Consider the following 21,206-nt stretch of genomic DNA (forward strand, 5'->3'; position numbering starts at 1 on the left):
GAGTCAATTGCCGACACGTCAGAATGCACTGAAAAAGATACGGATGCCGTAACCTCCGATTAATCCCCTATTCTTTTTTTTGCCAGGTTTTCTCTATCGATACGTTATCTGACTGGGCTATGCGATATTTTTCTTTGTTATTCCATATATTATGTAATGCTGTTGTCATAAACAATGTTGTATTTTCAGCAAAAGGAACGGCCCTACCCTACCATCTAGAAAAAAAAAATTCCACTTTTTTCTTAAGACGTTATTGGCTTCTCCTTCCTGTAGGAAAAAAACAACAAAAAAGCTGACATCTGATGACATGGAACCATCTTTCTTTCCCACGGCGGATTCTGCAGAAGCCAAATTGTCGTACACTTTCCCCTATTCCTCTCTCTCATGTCCTACAGTCACTAGCTGCCCATTGAACCATATTCCCAGTATGTCACCGCATGTTTACGGCAATGTACCTAATCTACCTTGCAATCAGACATCGTAATAGTAACTAATGCAAAAAATTTGTCTGTTTCTTTCAAGAATAGGAATGGACTAAGGAATTTATTCTCCATTCTACCTTCAAAGGGTCATAAAAAAGAAAGAAGAAGCTTGAACTTGAGTCTTTTGTTGATTCATCCTACATTAAATTGTTCGTCACCGGAGGATTCCAGCTTAGTTTCCGCACTTAAGAGGCAATAACCATGCCATAATTTTGGGTTCCTACGAAATATTTGGAAAAAACGTAATAAAAAAAAAATTCGTAGGAAAAAAAGTGAAGGTCTCTCATCACCCCGCAGAACAGGAAACCAGCCTCTTAGTGAAACCCGCACCGCAAATAGATTTCCATGAGATGGTTGTTCCTTTTTACCTAATTAAAGTTTGAGAATGCGGTAAACAGGGGACTACACAGATTGTAAGAGAGGGAAAATAATTCTCAGTCCAATACATGCTCCACAAAAGCCGAATGAGAATTGGTGACGATATATATTCATTTTGTGACAAAATAAAGGCGCTGCAGTATGCAAATACGATGTCTGTTGCGTAATGTGCGATTTCGTTATACATGCTAATATGATGTATGTTTGTTTTGTATTCTCGTTATCATGCCACTTCTGATTTGAGGGTTCTAGCTCACTTTGGATTTAGTTATCATTATTAAGGTATTTAGCAGTTACTATTTAATGCCTGTTTATACGTAATACGTGCTATATGGCATTTATTAGAAGGCATATATATATATATATGTAGCAGTCGTGACTGTTTAAGATTTTCCTTCGTTTTATTGTTGTTCGAACCTTATTACATAAGGAAACATTATATTTTAATCATATTACGATATTATAATATTATATAACAACTGAAAAAGTCTCGTCAAGTCGAACAAAGATTCATTTACAATCCAAAGTATAAAGGAATCAGACCGCGTCGTATCGTTAACTGTTAATTTGCACTATAAGTGGAAGTAAACGTAAAACTCAAAAACGGATTAAGTGCAATACTATTTTATTATTACGGAAATCTTTTTCATTTCACACTTTTTTCTCTTTTTTCTAAACTTTTCACTGCCTCTGCAAAGTTTTTAAAGGAATTATTTCAAAGTATAAAAGAGATAGAATCTTTTTTGCTACTCCATATTCATCACATTAGTGAACAGAAAGCCATAACTACCCAGGAAAGGAGCATACTGATATCAATTTATCACTTTTTTTCACTGTTATATCTTCTTCTCTTTTTTAGTACTTCCCGTTCCCTTTTTTTTTTTTTTTTTTTTTATTCAGGTTTATTTTTTCTTTGTCAGAAATTAAAAACCTCGTCTAGTAGACACCTAGAAGAATAAAGACTCAAAGAATACTTAAGAGAGAATACCAAGAGACGTACTGATTCGTGGCGGTTTACAACAAAAAATAGTGAAAAGAAGCCTAGGAATCAGCAGAGAATATAATGCACGATTAGAAACTGAGACGTTCATTAAAGAATACAACAGATAAAACGGTTAAGAGACTGTTTTAGAATAATCGAACCCCATATTATTGAAGGTAGAATTTGAAAGTCAGTTAGTGTGTTATTCATTCTACACTAAAGTCTACTCGATATTATAGTCTTACTGAGATATATTTTATCATACATTTTGCCCATCTCATCCAAGAAGATATACTGATAAGAAAGATATGCCTGACTTGAGAAATATCGCTATTGATATGGTGAACTTCACCGTATCGAATGTCAATGATGCCATTTCATTCAAACCACATCTTTGTAGAGAGGTACCTCAACAACAATACAACGCTTTGAAGAATTGGTACATTGAATTTACTGGTACTTCCATTCGTAAGAATAAGTGTAGGTTGTTTTTCTTACCAATTAACGTGTCCGATGAGCTGCAACAGCTGAACCCCGTTATTCCTGATGAAGTCAAGATCACCAGTCCCGATGACAGCAATGTAATCTATTACAAGAACAGATTGATCACAGAACTCGACTTTGAAAATGTCAAGCGTGTTCAGAGAGCTTGTATTTATATTGCTTATGCTGCTGTCAACCAACTGCTAAATTTGGAAACGGATCCATCTATGATCTTGGAGTCGAATCAGTCGACTGCCACTGCTACTAACATGGGCAACGGAACTGCCCCTTCATCTGCAGCATCTTCTCATGCAAATGTTGATGGATTAGACCCTATGGAATCATGCCACATATCTTTAAAAAGAGGTGAAGTTTTAGGATTCAGAGAGTTAGGTCACTTGATAAGCATCACGCCATGGCATTTCCATCGTGTCTTTAAAGTGATCACTGGTTTAACCATTCGTGAATATGGTCAATTGTGTGTCGAATTTTTGAAGAAGAACTGCAGTTTGGTCAACCCTGTTAAAACAAGAGTAGCTAAGTTGAAGGAAAACGGTGATTCTTACTCCTGTCTTGACGATGAAAATTTCATGAACGATGATACTGTCAAGTACGAGTGTGATGACAACTGTGTCATTTTACCCGATTACTTCATTGATTTGACCAAATCCAAGGAATCCAAAAGAAAATCGAATGATTCTCCACCATCCAGTGCACCTTCTAACCGTTCCGCTAACAACGGTATTGATTTCACTAGTGAAAACGATTCATCTAAGAACCATCATCCAACTTCTGGGTTATCACGTTCGGAACAGCGTAAACGCAGAAGCTCTGTAATGATTCAAAAGATTAGAAATGCATCTATTTGCACTTTCTCATCGAACCCCTCTATTCAATCTGCTTTGAATAACCCCGGAACCCCTATTCAAAGCTCTGATTACAAATCTTTGACACCTTCACCTGGTAACCAAAGTAATCATGTTCAATCTTATGATTTTGCTCCTTATCTGCGCCATCCTTCTACATCGACTATTGGATTAAGACGGAAATCCAAGGCTAGTCGTAACGGTAGCGTTGCTGGGTTGGAAGCTCACGGAATGGTTTCCAAGCCCAAGCATAAAAGAAACACTAGCGAACCTACTGTTAACAATGATATAAACATTAGGGAGGGATATTTGACTAGTAAGATGTCTAATAATCAAGCGCTAAATGACGTTACAAACAACGATACTGGACAAAACCAAGGTCTAGCGGAAGCGTTCACGTTCCCATCTCCTCAAGTTGCTTTCAAGTTTAACATGTTCGACGAATCAAACTTGAACAACTTGGACATGGACATGAACTTGAACTCTATGAACCTATCTGAGATGGCTTTGAATTCCATCTCTACAAACATGGATGCGTTGACTCCTTTGAACCAACTCGAGAACAATCTCAGTGCTCCTGAAACATCAAATACTGCTACGTCTGGTACCACAACTACGACAACTACAGATATTGATTTGAACCTTGCCATGGACGACATTACAGAAATGTCTGCCCTATCTCTAAATTCAAACGCTCAATTTCAATACGTTCATATGGATAAGCCACAGCAACAGCAGCTACAATCTCTTAACTTTAACAATGGCCCACTACATCTAGACGCTACCCATCAACACCAAATAAGCGAACCCCAAAGCTTGAGTTCTACACTACCAACCACTCCTCAGGATGTCAGTGCTTTGTTACCGTTACAAGGTCATGATTCGTTGTTAATGGAATTTTCCCCAGAGGAACCTGGCAACATCGCATCTAGTGTGGATCCATTATTCCCATTGTATCCCTCGTCCATGTTAACCGCTATGCCCAGCGACGCTTTTGCAACTTATGAGGATTTCATCGCGAACTAATTCGGAAACGCGCGTTGTAATATAGCTCATTCTTATTTTTTCACTACCCTTCTCTTACTTCACTTAAGAACTTTCTATTCCAATAGTATATTATTACTTTCAATTCTTTTATTTTTTCCCGTTCTTTCCATTTGTATTTTTGTCTAATTGATTAAGTATTGATTAATAGAAAGAATGAACTTTTTTATTTGACTTTACTTCTATCTTCAGGCCAGCTGATCCATTCTCTTCCCTAATGATAGAGGATACCTACTTTTTCCCATGATGCCGATGCAAAACCTCCAGGCAAAGAATGAAAAATCACCACACATTGAAAAATAAGACATACAGTTACCCGTATTTTGATGTAACCCTGGCAATTGTTCCCTATTTTACTTGTTGTTTGTTTGTGTTTTCTATTTTTCCCCAGCAACATTCCAGCATCTACGAGAGTTTCTGTCCAAGTTTCTCCGCTTCTTCGTTTCTCCATAGTTTTTTTTTCTCTTTGGAATCATGAGACGACCCAGTCGAGAGAAAAATCCAGTGCCCAGCTCGTGGCGCACAGGTCGTGGACTGGTGGTAGCTAGCTACTCGTAGTCCTTGACCCTTGGTAATTGGCCCTTAATCCATATTTTTATTTTTTGTTACCTAGTTCCCACTGCGCTGCTTTTATTTAGGTGAAAAGTTGAGAAGAATTAAATATTAAAATAGGAACTTGAAGTTTTGAAACAACTAACTATATATGCAGGCAACTTGTTGGGGTTTTCCTAGTGGAACAGACATTGTTTCCCCTTTTTATCTATTGATATTTTAAGGTTTTATAAGCAGTATATACCATACAAATAGCCAAAGGTTTGTGAAACAAAAGGTTGAGGTTTAGGTTAAGGTTTGGGGGAGTTTATAAATATTTATAAATTTGGTCTCTTTTGAAATTGAGTTTTGAACAAAGGGAAACAAGTAATTTACACAGACCTTCCTGCTATAGGCTACTTAGGATAAAAGGACTGACTAAGCATTCGTATTTGTATTAGATTGCATTTTTTTTTGGCATAAACTTCTTCTCCCTTCGCTATGACTCGTGATATTGTGAACCATTTGGTGTTCGAAGTGGCGACTGAGGTTGCTAATAAGGTGGGTGGTATTTATTCGGTGTTGAAATCGAAGGCTCCTATCACTTGCAAACAGTACGGTCCTAAATATTTACTGCTGGGACCATTGAACCCACAATCCGTGCAAGTTGAAGTGGAACCCGTGGATTGGGAAGACGAATCCAACTTCCATATTAAAGAGGTTCAATGGTCTCTTAGATCTATGCATAACCGTGGTGTCCGCTTCACTTACGGTAGATGGTTGATTGATGGTGCTCCAATGGTTATTCTTTTCGATTTGAACTCTGTTAGAAATTATTTGAATGAATGGAAGGCGGATTTATGGGAAATCGCCGGTATCCCATCCCCTGATGGTGATTTTGAAACCAACGATGCCATCTTATTGGGTTATACTGTGGCATGGTTCCTTGGTGAATTGGCCCATATGAACCAGACAAATGCCATCGTGGCACATTTCCACGAATGGTTGGCTGGTGTTGCTATCCCGTTGTGCAGAAAACGTAGGATTGATGTGGTCACCATTTTCACTACTCATGCCACTTTGTTGGGTAGATACCTATGTGCCGGCAATGTGGATTTCTACAATAATCTCGACAAGTTTGACGTGGATGCAGAGGCTGGCAAACGTGGTATCTATCATCGTTATTGTATCGAACGTGCGGCAGCTCATAGCGCTGACGTTTTCACTACTGTTTCACAGATTACTGCATACGAAAGTGAATACCTTTTGAAACGGAAACCTGATGGGATCTTACCAAATGGGCTAAATGTCATCAAATTCCAAGCCGTCCATGAATTCCAAAATTTACATGCATTGAAGAAGGAGAAAATTAACGACTTCATCAGAGGTCATTTCCATGGTCAGTTCGATTTCGATCTTGAAAAAACTTTGTACTTCTTCATTGCAGGTCGTTATGAATACCGTAACAAGGGTGCTGATATGTTCATTGAATCATTGGCAAGATTGAACCACAGATTGAAGGCATCTGGATCTAAAATGACTGTTGTCGCCTTCATCATCATGCCCGCAAAAAATAAATCATACACAGTCGATGAGCTACGCGGCCAAGCTGTGGTCAGGCAACTGGAAAACTCAGTGAAAGATGTCACACAATTGATCGGTAAGAGAATCTTTGAACACGCCATGAGATATCCTCATAATGGCACCAAAACTGAAATTCCAACTAGCCTTGACGAACTTTTCAAACCAAGTGATAAAGTTGTATTGAAAAAACGTGTATTTGCATTGCGTAGACCAGAAGGTACTTTACCTCCTATTGTTACTCACAACATGGTGGATGATGCCAATGATCCTATTTTGAACCAGATCAGACGTGTTCAATTGTTCAATAATTCATATGACCGTGTCAAGATCATTTTCCATCCAGAATTTTTAAACGCCAACAATCCAATCTTGTCTCTTGACTATGACGAATTTGTGAGAGGTTGCCATTTGGGTGTGTTTCCCTCATATTACGAACCATGGGGCTACACACCAGCAGAATGTACCGTCATGGGTATCCCATCAATTACTACTAATTTGTCTGGTTTCGGTGCTTATATGGAAGATTTGATTGAAAAGGACCAAGCCAAGGATTATGGTATTTATATCGTGGACCGTCGTTTCAAGAATCCTAACGAATCTGTAGAACAGTTGGTTGATTACATGGAAGATTTCGTGAACAAAACACGTAGACAAAGAATCAACCAAAGAAACAGAACTGAACGTCTTTCAGATTTGTTAGACTGGAGACGTATGGGTCTTGAATATGTCAAGGCAAGACAACTTGCCTTGCGCAGAGCTTATCCTGACGAATTTAAAGAATTAACTGGTGGTACCGATTTAGATGATTCAAATATGGATTCATTGGCCGGTAATCCAAAGGTTAAAGTTGCCAGACCATTGAGTGTTCCAGGATCTCCTAGGGATTCAAGAGCTAGCAGTGTGGGTGCTGTAATGATGACTCCAGGTGATTTAGGTACTTTACAGGATGCCAACAATGCTGATGATTACTTCCATCTATCTATGGGCGATAACGAGGATGACGAAGATGAAGACCAATTCAACTAATAGCCTTTAAAACACTTCTATTACTAGCATCTTTCGCTACTTTAATACCATTCCATACATATTAATATCAAAACTTCAACTATTGTCGCAGATTAATATATAACAAGCACAAATTGCACCGCATGAATTTACAAAAGTAATGTATGCATTAAATATATACTTATAACTTAGCACATTGATCAACTGAAGGATACTGACAAAGGTAACATCAAGGAGCCGGAGCTACTTTAGACCACTCACACGTGTTATATTGACAGATCAGAATCTGCGATTATCTTGTGTACATTCTGTACACGTGACGTGACTTATTTTTCAAAGCCTTCTCTGCATTGATTTGCAACTTAAGGATGAAATCAGGAAGTCAAAATTCATAAAAAAGGTTCAAAAATGCAAAAGCCCTAGCATTTAAAAGCCACCGTCATTGATCTAACGGAAGAGACATTCCCATAAAGCAAAGCTATAGCCGAGAGAACATCCAGGTAAGCTAGACAGATAAATATTACTTTACGCAACTATTCTTCGATGTTTAAAAAAGAACCCTTATCGGAAAATAATAGTCGTAAGCCTGAGGAGCCAGAACCAGTCGAAGGGCATAAATTGACCAAACTGTTCAATAAAGTTACAGGACAACCTAGTTCTTATGTTAACAAGTCAGATTACATCTTCGGTAAAACGTTAGGGGCAGGTACCTTCGGTGTTGTTAGACAAGCCCGTTGTATTTCTTCTGGTGAGAATGTCGCGGTGAAAATATTGTTGAAGAAAGCTTTGAAGGGCCAGTCAGTACAACTACAGATGCTATATGACGAACTATCCATATTACAACAACTAAATCACCCAAATATTGTGAGATTTAAGGATTGGTTTGAATCCAAGGAGAAGTTCTATATTGTTACTCAATTAGCTACTGGAGGTGAGCTATTTGATCGTATCTTGGAAAAGGGGAAATTTTGCGAAGTTGATGCAGTATTCATCGTGAAGCAGATTCTACAAGGTGTTCAATATTTGCATCAGAGGAATATTGTGCATAGAGACTTGAAACCGGAGAATATTTTGTATTTGAATAAATCAGATGATTCTCCTTTGGTGATAGGTGATTTCGGTATTGCGAAGGAATTGAAAGATGATAATGAACTAATTCATAAAGCAGCAGGGTCTATGGGTTATGTTGCCCCAGAAGTTTTAACATCTTCTGGCCACGGTAAACCGTGTGACATTTGGTCAATCGGTGTTATCACGTACACGTTGCTATGTGGATATTCTCCATTTTTAGCTGAAAGTGCGGATGGATTCATCGAAGAATGCACCAGTGGTCAGTACCCAGTAGTATTCCACAAGCCATACTGGAATAACGTATCTAAGACCGCAAAAGAGTTCATATTATGGGCATTGACGGTGAGCCCAAAAAGAAGGCCTACTGCAACAGATTTGATAAATGATATCTGGATCACTTCTACCGAAAAATCAACCACTGATTTGCTTCCAGAAATCCGCAAAGGTTTCGATGCTCGTAAGGAATTCCGTGATGCTGTTGAAATCGTTAAATTAAATAACAGAATCAAAAAGTTGAAGGTCCTTTATGAGAACCAAGATGAATCTGATACCGATATCGAGGTTAACTCAACTGATAGCTTTTCTAAGAATGATTATTCTGCAGACTCGTTGCAAAGTTCATTGAAAAGTCTATCAATAAAGGATAGTCATACAGAATTGAAATCTTCTCTCACCCAAAACGCCTTCGCGCAGCTTGTTCTGACTGCGTCTAAAAACAAAGAAAAAGTAAAGAGCTTCCAGGACTCAGGAAACTAGAAGTTTCACTATCTACTGAATATTTCAAGATTATTATCATATGATCATTAGGAGATAACTGCGCATGTATAACTTAACAACCATCAAAAGTAGCACCGGTTTCAGTTTCATTCAATTACATAAGTTATTATAACATCTAATAAGGACGATTTTCCCTTTAAAATCAACATTTGTGGGCATTGGCTTGGCATGTTACGGGATCATCGGATAGGTTGTATTTATGTTGAAACGGATCATAAACTATGATCGGGTAACTACCAATATAATAGGCGGTTAAGTATCAAGATGATACATAAGGATTGTTTCTAGTTGAAACATCATTAACCAATCTGAGTTATTATATAAGGAGGCATTAGATCTGGACAAAGACGATCAACACAGTCATGACAGATCGCTAGGTGCATCAACATACACTACTAGATATATAGCTAATAAAGAATATGGATTCATCAGATACCAAAGATCTTGAGACAACAACACGTGACTGGAAATACCAGTATCACCAACAATTTAACCACTACACTTGTAGCAAGAGGTATGGTCCAGTTTGAAGGGATGGGGGTCGTATACTTGCTTCAGTAGCTCAGTCGGAAGAGCGTCAGTCTCATAATCTGAAGGTCGAGAGTTCGAACCTCCCCTGGAGCATTATTTTTGTCAAAATAAAAAATATCTACCAATATGATAAAAATAGCTTTTACTCGCAAAGAGTGAACGGCCATCCATTCGGTTGACTTAGGATACATTTTTTGGTTCACTACTCATTCTGGCACCAATAAATTTGATTTAATTTAAGATGATATACATTATACAGGCACTTATTTGAGCTTTCGCTTTTTGTGTGTTACGGCATTCTTTGAGTTTTTCTTCAAAGGCCTCCCACGTTTCTTAGGAACGTCTTCGTTGTCTTCGGAATCCAATTGATATTCTTCTTCAATCTCCTCATCATTATCTGAATGATCTTCATAGTCATTCCTGTGATCTTCGTGCTCAGAGAAAATTTCAGGCTCTTCATCCATTTCCTCCTCAGGTTGATCTTCCTCTTCTTCAACATTCGCAACAACCTCTTCATCATCGTCAGAGGGTTCCTGTGGAGCTTCAGTATAGTTAATTTTAGTCCTTTGAGATCTTCTCAAGTTCCGGTCCGTCGTTGAGATATCACCATACTCAACCTTTAGTTGCTCAAAGGTTTGTAGTAGTGATGACATTTTCTGCAAGTATTCCTTCAATATCAAGAATTTTGATCTTGATTTGTTGTATTTGTATTCTTTTGGTAATGGATTGCAGTTAAATCCCTCTACTGTATCTAATTTAGTGATTGTTGTGTCCTTCTTCAACAAACCGGCCGAAGGCAGGCCATTCGATGGTTCTTCTTTATCTGAGCCTATGTCTGAAGCGTTTACCGTGTCCTTTTGATTTGCTTCCTTCGAATCGTCGACTGTCTTTTTATTTTTGTTTGGTTCTTCCTCCTTGAACACTTTATACTCCAATAGTTTGATGAAATCTTGCAATGAAGAACTGTTATGGCACATTTCATACCAGTAAACTTTTCCGGTATTGGTACCATTCATCAAATCGTGAACCAACCCAGGGGTGTCATGATAATACAATTTAAACTGCATACTGTTCAACTTACCATCCCTACTGAATAGTTCGAAGGGTGTAATTGTTCCATTTTCAAACTGTTGTAATGTCTTCAACAATGTTATGGGATCACAATAATTAGTCGGAATATGCTTTTTAGCTTTTGAAGATTGATAAGTAAACAACCTTGGCAAGTAAAAATCTCCAACGTAGGGAATTCTTCCAATAAAGAATTCGAGACATCTTAATTTGTATATTTCATCTTCATAGGGGTCATCCAAAGGTTCCCGATCATGAATTTCTTCGAAGACCAATTTAGACCATTTCGAATAGTCCCGTTCCACGCTTACTGCTAACGCGTCAAACTTCTTTTTCTTATCTGTTGTGACTTGGTTGTACTCTTGTCTATACTCTCTCATATTTTTTTTGAGTTCATCCAGTAAAGCGAACTTTGCAGATAAATCTTGACGGGTACCACTTTCAAGTTGTTTTTTGACATGCTTTTTGGATCTACGCAATTCCATTCTTTCCTTTACCAAAGTACATAGCTTCTTGAAATGTTGATGAGCAGCATCTATGCCCTGAACAAGATGTCTTGGAGCGTGGAAGGTTTGAATACCAAAAGAGGGGTCTTTCTTTAGATGCGATAAACGGTATATCTCTGTGTGTATCTTCTCTGAATATGAAATACACCACTGCGTCAATGTCCTTAAAAATACGACCCTGTCAGATGGCATTAGTCCCAAAAGACCAAGTCGTTCCAAATCTGGATTATGTAATGGGTCTTCTTCCAAGGGCACGATCAATTGCTCAGTCCACTTGTAAATGTTTGGGGTTAAGATCTCAGGATGATTAGGATCAACAGCTTCAGTGTCATCGTGTTCAAACAATTTAGTGCGTTCCGCATTTAAAGTTGACTGGACCTTCCATTCTCTAGGATATCCAAATTCCACCCCTTTATGTCTCAATTCAGATATTAGTTTGAATGCTTTGGATGAAGTCTGCAGGGATTGCAATGTGCTATGCGATTTGCGATTCAAAGTCAGCTCCATTAATACAACATAAAGTAAATTTGAGTAATCCTGGCAGCGTCTAATTTCCCTTGCTGGAATATAATCTGCATAATACTGAGGAAGATCCTGTTCGTCGTCTATATTTTCTGGGTAAATATCAAGGCCAATTTCGAGGTCTTGAATAGATAAAGACCATAGTTCCTGAGGCAAAAATTTATGAAATTTGTTGATGAATGACATGACAAAGACCAGATCCTTTGCATATGGTGCTTTCCTCATATGAGGGAACTTCAATCTCGAAAAAACAGATGTTTGGGTCTTGAAGTCAGTAGATAGGACTGGTAATTGTGGTGCCCAATTTTCGAGGAGAATTGGGTTAACAGCTAAACTTAACGAAGGTGCTGGTTTTGATGCAGATTTAGAAAGCTTGATCGCATCCTTAGGTAGAACTGGCTTCGATGTTTTTCCATCCGATCGACTTTCTAAATCACCGGAGGGTTTGGGAGAATCCTTTTTCTTCAAATCGTCAGCGGTTTGTTTCTTAGAGATCATGCTAGCAACACTTTCTTTCGGTTTGCCATTGGTTTCAACATCGCTTTTGCTTTTCATATTAGCCTTTTTACTTGTTGTGCTATTTTTTTTATCACTGTTGGCATTGATGGCAGACTTTTTTTGGGCATTCTTTGCCTTTTCCTTATCCTTATCATTGTCCTTATCACTTTTCTTCGGCTTAGCCTTATTGGTATTGGATGGCCTATCATTCTTCTTTCCCTTCTTCGTCTTAGCGACCACTTTCCTATTATAAGGCCTTTTCTTTCTGGAGTGTTCTGGTTCTTCATCGCTTTCCACTTTTCTCTTGACTAGCACTCTATTTGATCTTCTTCTCGATATAGGTTCATTCAATGGAGAAGTGTCTGTATTTGATTCTGATAGCTGAACGGCAAAATTCTTAAAGTCTGTGATAGAGGTTTGCCCGTATTTCTTCGCCACGGGATGTTCCTCGGGAACTACCTCGATCATTTCTTCCTTATTCTGAGTTTCCATTGCACGAATGGTAAAAGACTTATCAAACGTGTAAAGTATCTTTTACTACCTTCCTGTGGATTAATACCGAATAATGTAATTGTTAAATTGATTAGCAAACAAAAACTGGAATGATCAAATCCTTTCTTCAGCTGGTATTACTAGTCTAAATGGACTTAAAACAAAGACAACCAGTCTTTAAGTTCTGCTGTATCGAGCACTGACTATCGAATAGGAGAAGTTACAGGTCTGGTGAATTAGACTCACTGCTTGATCTTTAAATTGCAGAAAGTCGTTTATTTAAACAAACCTGGTCCTCGTTGTAAAAACTTTTTGTTCCTTTCATGATTTCTATCAAATCGATTCTTTCGTTGGAAAGTAAAGTAGGTCGACGCGTTATTCTGCCAATTAGGCGGCAGGTTCCCAGGCCATCGAAGGGAAAAAAAACCAAATTCCAAGGTCACGTGCACAAATTGTTAGACTGGATGCCAATGGTTTTACCAGGAACAAACTAAACGTAGTGAAAGGTATTGGCAGCGTGAATACCGTAGCGTTTATACATAATATTCAAGGGATAAGATGCGATTATATACAGAGGAAGTGATTGTGAAGGGGAATAGACATTATGTTTCAGTACTTTCTTTTAATTTCCAAGAGCGAACTGGGAATGACGTGAAAGGGCGAAAAATAGGAGAAGCTGGCAGTCCTAGTAACTTGAAACCTGCACTGAACATTCTTACTTTCATATTGAATGACTGGAATTTTCATCTAGCGATAGAAATAAGTAGAACATTCTTTGCTGTATGGAAGAAGGTCCCTGTATGGTCAAAATTCTTTCTAAGAGCCGAAAGTTACCGGATAGGACATTCTAAAAGTTACCGGGTACCAAGCTATAACGATAGTTAGCTTTGCCAACCCTTACAAAAAAGCTCAACCGCACACATCTATTAGCCTGAATAACTCTAAAAAATATATCGAAGCTTATATGCACATCCTCGTCTCATCTCATCACTGCATATTTCGGCAGAAATAATTAAAGTTCTTGTACATAAATGCAAAGAGTGAAAAAAAAGTTGCAGCCTCACTATCAGCCATCTTGATGAGAAGCAAATATATAACGGAGTAAAGAAGATCCATCGGTGTGAACTTCTGAGGCAAACACAAAACATACCCTTCGATACGCAAGGATGACGGCTCGACCAGAGTTGAACACTTTACATAGTGCTGCCACAGAACCGACAATTATCCATTCGAATAATGAAAGCCTGAATGCTTTAGACTACACAGGAAATGATGATAAAAGTGTTGCTCTGAGCAATGCTATCAGCCGAACAAACTCGACAGGAAATAAGATACCAAAGAAACGGAAGCCCAGACGGATGTTCACTACGCCTGGTAGATTCCAACAGCAATTGGCAATTCCAACGAGTTATTTGGAGAGAAAACCAACAACCAAGGCAGAAGCCAAAGGGTTTTACTATTTTGTATCCTGCATGAAACAGGGAAAAATAATGCTGTTTGATCAAACATTAGATAGGATCGATCAATGCTATGATACCATGTGGACATGGCCCGGTTTTAGTCATGGTGTAGACTTTTATCAGTCCCATAAAGATGCGAAAGTTTTGGGTACTTTTTTACAAGTGTTAAGATGTTGCTTTGATACCAGGTCGATTGTATTTCTTCCGTTGTTCCCAGTAGGAATTGTTTTTTATAAGAGAGAGGAAGATATTCCAGCTGTAATTTGTTTATTGTTGGCTCTAATGTATTTTGCAAAATTGTTATCCAATACGACGGAGTATGCGAGCGAGCATTTTGGACCCGTTTTTGGCTCGTTATTGAACGCTACGTTTGGTAATCTAGTTGAATTGATCATCTCAGGTACTACTGTCTCCAAAGATGACGCTATTCTTACCATTACTTCATTAATTGGTAGTGTTATTTCCAATAATTTATTAGTGATTGGTTCGTGCTTCTTTTTCGGCGGGCTTGATGGTGTGATAATGCACTCGAAAGCTGCCATAGCAAACCATTTATTCTTTCTTTCCAGTGTCACAATGGCTTTATCCTTGACTTCTGTGATAGCTGTAATTGATTCTGGGAAATCACTACGTTTTAAGATGGATACTTCGCAAATTGGCGCAGCGTTGATTTTCCTATGTTACATCATCTATCTAATAGTGTCCACTAACCAAGAATTCAAAGCATTGAGCAGTAAGAAATTAAAAGAAAGGTCTTTGAAGGAATCTGACATAGAAACTTTGCCGGAACTTGATTCCGATAGCGATTTCGAATTCAGTGTGGGAGACAAAAAAGATGACGAAGAAAAAGATCTCCCACCTAAGTTAGTTTGTTTCATAACATTAGCGATCGCTACAGCTGGATTAGGCCCAACGGCGAATTTTTTTGTTGAATCTTTAAAGGAATTGACTGACGATAAACCGATCTCAAAAGTTTTCATTGGTTTGATAATTTTACCCTTGGCTGGTTCGCTACCAGAACATATCTCATCTTTGATATCTGCTCATCATGGCCAAATGGATCTTGCGGTATCTCTAGCCATCGGATCCAGTAACCAGGTTTTGGGTATGGTACTTCCAATTGTCCAGCTTATCTCCTCCAGATACCCAAGAACCGGATTCACATTGTATTTTGAACCATATGTTGCCGGATACCTATTCAGTTCAACATTTGTATGTTGTTTCACATTAATTCATGGTCTACTATTTTCTGTGAATATCTTACACGGAACCCTTCTACTAGCCACATTTGGCTTCATAATCTATTTGACTTTCGCCAACTAGTAACATAATATATCAGGTTAAGTAAAGACGTAGCGATAGTTCCAATCTCAATGGAGTTTTCTTATCTTCCATATTACAATTTGGTATGTTCCAAAACTTTCTTATCAACATATGAGTATGCGTTTTAAGCTTAAGGTTAGGATTGCCAATTCTTAACCTATTCTCCTCTAAGGTCATCTGTATGGGGGGTTTAGTTAGTTTTATGCAGACCACATTTTAAGGAAGTGGGAAGATTTCAAGGTCCGGGTAATAACCTGGAATTCTTTTCTGAAGAAAACGTTTCTTTTATTCCCTGCTAGATCGTTTTGAAAATTTTCATGATTTGAAGCTCATCTCATCTCATCTCAGCTAATGAAACCAGACAAAGAAGAATATTAAATCGGAAACAGTAGGTCATTCTTCATCAAGTTTTCGTAACCGGTAGGCCAAGTTGTGTTAGGTATTATTACTTCGTCGATTGAGTGACTGGTGAATAGACTCGTTTATTTTTTTTAGTGCGCCATCGGTGTTAACGAAAGAGTAATAATAATATCCGGGAAAAACAGTCTAAGTCAAGATGGATATTTCCAAACCTGTTGGTGCCGAAATTACCAGCATAGACTTCAGCGTCTTGACTTCTGATGAAATCCGTAAGTTGTCAGCTAAACAAGTCACAAATCCTACTGTGTTGGATAATCTAGGACATCCTATCCAAGGTGGTTTGTATGATTTAGCTCTTGGTGCCTTTTTGAAGAATTTGTGTGCAACCTGTGGGTTGGATGAAAAGTTCTGTCCAGGTCATCAAGGCCACATTGAGCTACCCGTTCCATGTTACAACCCACTGTTTTTCAACCAATTGTACATCTACTTGAGATCATCCTGTCTTTTCTGTCATCATTTCAGATTGAAATCTAGTGAAGTTCATTTGTACGCATGTAAGCTAAGGTTGTTGCAATATGCCCTTATCGATGAGAGATATCAAATTGATAACATCAGAATCAACCAAATGGTTGATGAGGATGAAGCTGAAGAAGGTGAAGAGGAAGCTGATATTAACGGTAAGACTACAAATTCGAGCGGCACTCAACATGCTTTGAGAGAGTTAAGAAGAAAACGTAACGAATTTGTCGATATGGCTATTGCTAAGGCTCTTTCTGAAGGTAGAACCACTGAGCACGGAACTTTCACTGCTACAGTTAACGATGAAAGAAAGGCCTTAATACATGATTTCCATAAGAGATTGCTATCAAGACCTAAGTGTGATAACTGTGGTATGTTCTCTCCTAAGTTTAGAAAGGATGGTTTTACCAAGATCTTTGAAACTGCTTTGACTGACAAACAAATAACAAATAACAGGGTAAAAGGTTTGATTCGTCAAGATATGATTAAAAAGAAGAACCAAATGAAGAAACTGCAAGTAAACGATACTTCTTCTGAATCTGCATCGAGAGACGAAGATGGAGAATTTGGAACCGCTAGATCACCAGTTAACTTGAAACCAAAGACTGGTTCCACTTATATTCTCTCTACAGAAGTTAGAAATATTTTGAGAGCTGTTTTCAGAAGCGAACAGGAAGTACTACAATATGTATTCTTCTCCAGACCAAACCATAATAAAAAGATAGTCACAGCCGACATGTTCTTTATGGAAGTTCTAATTGTTCCACCAACTAGATTCCGTTTACCTTCCAAGTTGGGCGATGAAGTCCACGAAAACACCCAAAACCAGTTGTTGTCAAAGATCTTAACAACATCACTGCTAATCAGGGATCTTAACGATGAAATGTCGCGCTTACAAAAGGATAAAGTATCTGCTGATGATAGAAAGGTAATCTTTAACAGATTGATGAATGCTTTTGTTACCATTCAGAACGATGTAAATGCCTTCATTGATTCAACAAAGGCGCAAAGCAGTTCAGGCAACAAGGTACCAATCCCTGGTCTCAAGCAAGCATTGGAAAAGAAAGAAGGTTTGTTCAGAAAACATATGATGGGTAAACGTGTGAACTACGCTGCTCGTTCAGTCATTTCTCCAGATCCAAATATTGAAACAAATGAAATTGGTGTGCCACCAGTGTTTGCAACGAAGTTAACATACCCAGAGCCTGTTACTGCATACAATGTGGCAGAATTACGCCAAGCTGTTATCAATGGTCCAGATAAATGGCCAGGTGCAACACAAATTCAAAACGAAGATGGATCCTTCGTTTCTTTGGTTGGAATGACTCTTGAACAACGGAAGGCTTTAGCCAATCAATTATTGACTCCTTCTACCCATGATGTTGCACATTCCATTAATAAGAAAGTGTACCGTCATATCAAAAACAGAGATGTTGTTATTATGAACCGTCAACCAACTTTACATAAAGCTTCTATGATGGGTCACAAAGTTAGAGTTCTACCAGGTGAGAAGACTTTGCGTTTGCATTATGCCAATACTGGTGCTTACAACGCCGATTTTGATGGTGATGAAATGAATATGCACTTCCCACAAAACGAAAATGCAAAAGCTGAAGCATTGAATCTAGCCAATACTGACTCTCAATACTTGACACCAACATCCGGTTCTCCAGTAAGAGGTCTTATCCAAGATCACATTTCTGCAGGTGTTTGGTTAACTAGCAAAGACTCATTTTTCACTAGAGAACAATATCAGCAGTATATTTATGGTTGTATTCGTCCTGAAGATGGACATGCTACTCGTAACAAATTGGTCACTATTCCTCCAGCAGTCATGAAGCCTGAACCTTTATGGACTGGTAAACAAATAATTACTACAGTTTTACTGAACACTTGTCCTGCTAACATGCCAGGTATCAATTTGAACTCCAAGAACAAGATCAAGAATGAATATTGGGGCAAGTCTTCGGAAGAGAATAATGTTGTTTTCAAAGATGGTCAATTATTATGTGGTATTTTAGACAAGTCACAATATGGTGCCTCCAAATTCGGTATCGTTCATTCCCTACACGAAGTATATGGCCCAGACGTAGCTGCTAAAGTGTTATCCGTTCTCGGTAGACTATTCACAAACTACATCACTGCTACCGCATTTACTTGTGGTATGGACGATTTGCGTTTAACAGCTGAGGGTAACAAATGGAGAAATGACATTCTTCAAACATCCGTTGACATCGGTAGAGTTGCCGCAGCAGAAGTGACGAATCTAGACAAAGATGTCAAGTCAGATGATGGTGAGTTGCTCAAACGTTTAGAGGAAATCTTGCGTGATGATAACAAGTTAGGTATTCTGGATGCTATCACGTCCTCTAAGGTCAACAGTATCACTTCACAAGTTGTTTCCAAGTGTGTACCAGATGGTACCATGAAAAAGTTCCCTTACAATTCTATGCAAGCTATGGCTCTTTCTGGTGCCAAAGGTTCCAATGTGAACGTTTCCCAAATCATGTGTTTATTGGGTCAACAAGCCTTAGAAGGTAGAAGAGTTCCCGTGATGGTTTCTGGTAAGACGTTACCATCCTTCAAACCATTTGAAACTGATGCAAGAGCTGGTGGTTATATTAAGGGCCGGTTCTACTCTGGTATCAGACCCCAGGAGTATTACTTCCATTGTATGGCTGGTCGTGAAGGTCTTATCGATACAGCTGTCAAGACTTCTAGATCTGGTTACTTGCAGCGTTGTTTGACCAAGCAATTGGAAGGCGTACATATTTCGTACGACAACTCTGTTAGAGATGGTGATGGTACGTTGATCCAATTCTTATACGGTGGTGACGCTGTTGATATAACCAAAGAGTCACACATGACAGAATTTAAATTCTGTGTCGACAATTATGATGCTTTGTTAAAGAAATACAATCCATCAGCATTAGTCGATCATTTGGATGTTGAGTCTGCATTGAAATACTCTAAAAAAACATTGAAAAACAGAAAGAAAAATTCCAAACTTCCTCATTATGCTCAAACCTCAAAATACGACCCTGTATTATCCAAATTCAATCCGTCTAAATATTTGGGTGCTGTTTCTGAGAACTTCCAAGATAAACTGGAGAAATTCATCAGTACTAATGATGACTTCTTTAAAAAGGATGAAAATGTCAATGAAAAGAAATTCAGAGCATTGATGCAATTGAAATATATGCGTTCTTTGATTAATCCAGGTGAAGCTGTGGGTATTATTGCTTCTCAATCTGTTGGTGAACCTTCAACACAGATGACGTTGAATACTTTCCATTTCGCAGGTCACGGTGCAGCTAACGTGACATTGGGTATTCCTCGTATGAGAGAAATTATCATGACCGCTTCTGCTGCAATAAAAACCCCACAATTGACCATGCCTATCAGAGATGACGTATCAGATGAATTAGCAGATACTTTCTGTAAAAACATCACTAAAGTTATGCTCTCGGAAGTCATTGACAAAGTCCAAGTTACGGAAACTATTGGCGCTCAAGACTCTTCTACTTCTTCACGTTCTTATATTATCAACGTCAGATTCTTCGATTCTGAAGAATATTTGGAGGAATATGATGTTACTAAAGAGGAATTAGAGTCTGTCATTGCTGGCAAGTTTATCAAAACTCTAGAAGCCGCTATTGTGAAGGAAATCAAAAAGCAAAAGAAAACATCTTTGCCTGATGTTGGTATTGCTTTACCAAAGTCCCAAACCGCAATGGGTGCGGATGAAAGAATTACAAATGTTGAAGAAGATAATGATGAAGAACAAATGCGTAAGAAGTCTAAAGAATCTGTTTCCTATGATGACCCTGATGAAGATGAAGTTGAAACCATGAGACAAGCCGAACAAACCTCGGATGAAGAGTTCGATTCTGACAAAGAATCTGAATCCGAGTCGGATGAAGATATGGACGAGGCAAAAGAAGAGAGAGAAAATGGTAAACACATGACAAAAGAGCAACGTGATCGTCAATCTGCTCTAATATCATCGACAAGGTTTGTTACCAAGTATAACTTTGACGATGATGAAGGTAAATGGTGTGAATTTAAACTTGAGCTTGCCGGCGACACCGAGAAATTGTTAATGGTTAACATTGTCGAAGATATCTGCCGTAAATCCATCATTAGACAAGTTCCTCATATCGACCGTTGTGTTCACCCTGAACCTGAGAATGGTAAGCGTGTTCTTGTCACAGAAGGTGTCAACTTCCAAGCCATGTGGGACCAAGACGACTTTATCGATATCAATGGCATTAGATCAAACGATGTTGCCGCAGTTCTAAAGACTTACGGTGTTGAGGCGGCAAGAAACACGATTGTCAATGAAATTAACAATGTCTTTTCTCGTTATGCTATTTCTGTTTCCTTCCGTCATTTGGATTTGATTGCGGATATGATGACTAGACAAGGTAACTATCTTGCTTTCAACAGACAAGGAATGGAATCCTCCACATCTTCCTTGATGAAGATGTCATACGAAACAACTTGTCAGTTCTTAACAAAAGCTGTTCTAGATAATGAGCACGAAGAACTAAAATCACCATCTGCTAAAATTGTCATGGGTAAATTGAATGGCGTTGGTACTGGTTCCTTTGACCTCCTCTCCAAGGCACCAATGTAAAATAGAATGCTTAATAACTGTATATAACATATAGATTAGTTGAAATTAAGAATATTTTTAAGATAATCGGTCATTGCCTTACACT

The 21,206-nt window shown here is 38.4% G+C and overlaps 6 protein-coding genes and 1 non-coding gene across 7 annotated transcripts; 6 read left to right on the plus strand and 1 right to left on the minus strand.

The window, feature by feature from the left end:
* Positions 1-2,150: 2,150 nt before the first annotated feature.
* Positions 2,151-4,217, plus strand: KLLA0_F23111g (uncharacterized protein; the record flags this gene model as incomplete). The annotated part of the gene is made up of 1 exon (XM_456110.1): positions 2,151-4,217. One exon carries the CDS (start codon positions 2,151-2,153, stop codon positions 4,215-4,217), a length of 2,067 nt encoding a protein of 688 aa, XP_456110.1.
* Positions 4,218-5,267: 1,050 nt separating this feature from the next.
* Positions 5,268-7,376, plus strand: KLLA0_F23133g (uncharacterized protein; the record flags this gene model as incomplete). The annotated part of the gene is made up of 1 exon (XM_456111.1): positions 5,268-7,376. The coding sequence occupies one exon, from the start codon at positions 5,268-5,270 to the stop codon at positions 7,374-7,376; it is 2,109 nt and encodes a 702-aa protein (XP_456111.1).
* Positions 7,377-7,898: 522 nt separating this feature from the next.
* Positions 7,899-9,182, plus strand: KLLA0_F23155g (serine/threonine-protein kinase; the record flags this gene model as incomplete). The annotated part of the gene is made up of 1 exon (XM_456112.1): positions 7,899-9,182. One exon carries the CDS (start codon positions 7,899-7,901, stop codon positions 9,180-9,182), a length of 1,284 nt encoding a protein of 427 aa, XP_456112.1.
* A 572-nt stretch (positions 9,183-9,754) lies between these two features.
* KLLA0_F23177r lies at positions 9,755-9,827 on the plus strand. The gene has a single exon. It is a non-coding gene; the product is annotated as a tRNA-Met (tRNA).
* A 170-nt stretch (positions 9,828-9,997) lies between these two features.
* On the minus strand, positions 9,998-12,820 carry IOC3 (Ioc3p; the record flags this gene model as incomplete). The annotated part of the gene is made up of 1 exon (XM_456113.1): positions 9,998-12,820. One exon carries the CDS (start codon positions 12,818-12,820, stop codon positions 9,998-10,000), a length of 2,823 nt encoding a protein of 940 aa, XP_456113.1.
* A 1,166-nt stretch (positions 12,821-13,986) lies between these two features.
* KLLA0_F23221g (uncharacterized protein) lies at positions 13,987-15,603 on the plus strand (the record flags this gene model as incomplete). The annotated part of the gene is made up of 1 exon (XM_456114.1): positions 13,987-15,603. One exon carries the CDS (start codon positions 13,987-13,989, stop codon positions 15,601-15,603), a length of 1,617 nt encoding a protein of 538 aa, XP_456114.1.
* A 556-nt stretch (positions 15,604-16,159) lies between these two features.
* RPA190 (DNA-directed RNA polymerase I core subunit RPA190) lies at positions 16,160-21,121 on the plus strand (the record flags this gene model as incomplete). The annotated part of the gene is made up of 1 exon (XM_456115.1): positions 16,160-21,121. One exon carries the CDS (start codon positions 16,160-16,162, stop codon positions 21,119-21,121), a length of 4,962 nt encoding a protein of 1,653 aa, XP_456115.1.
* Positions 21,122-21,206: the final 85 nt, after the last annotated feature.

The sequence above is a fragment of the Kluyveromyces lactis genome (assembly GCF_000002515.2).
Source record: "Kluyveromyces lactis strain NRRL Y-1140 chromosome F complete sequence".
NCBI classification, from domain to species: Eukaryota; Fungi; Ascomycota; class Saccharomycetes; order Saccharomycetales; family Saccharomycetaceae; genus Kluyveromyces; species Kluyveromyces lactis.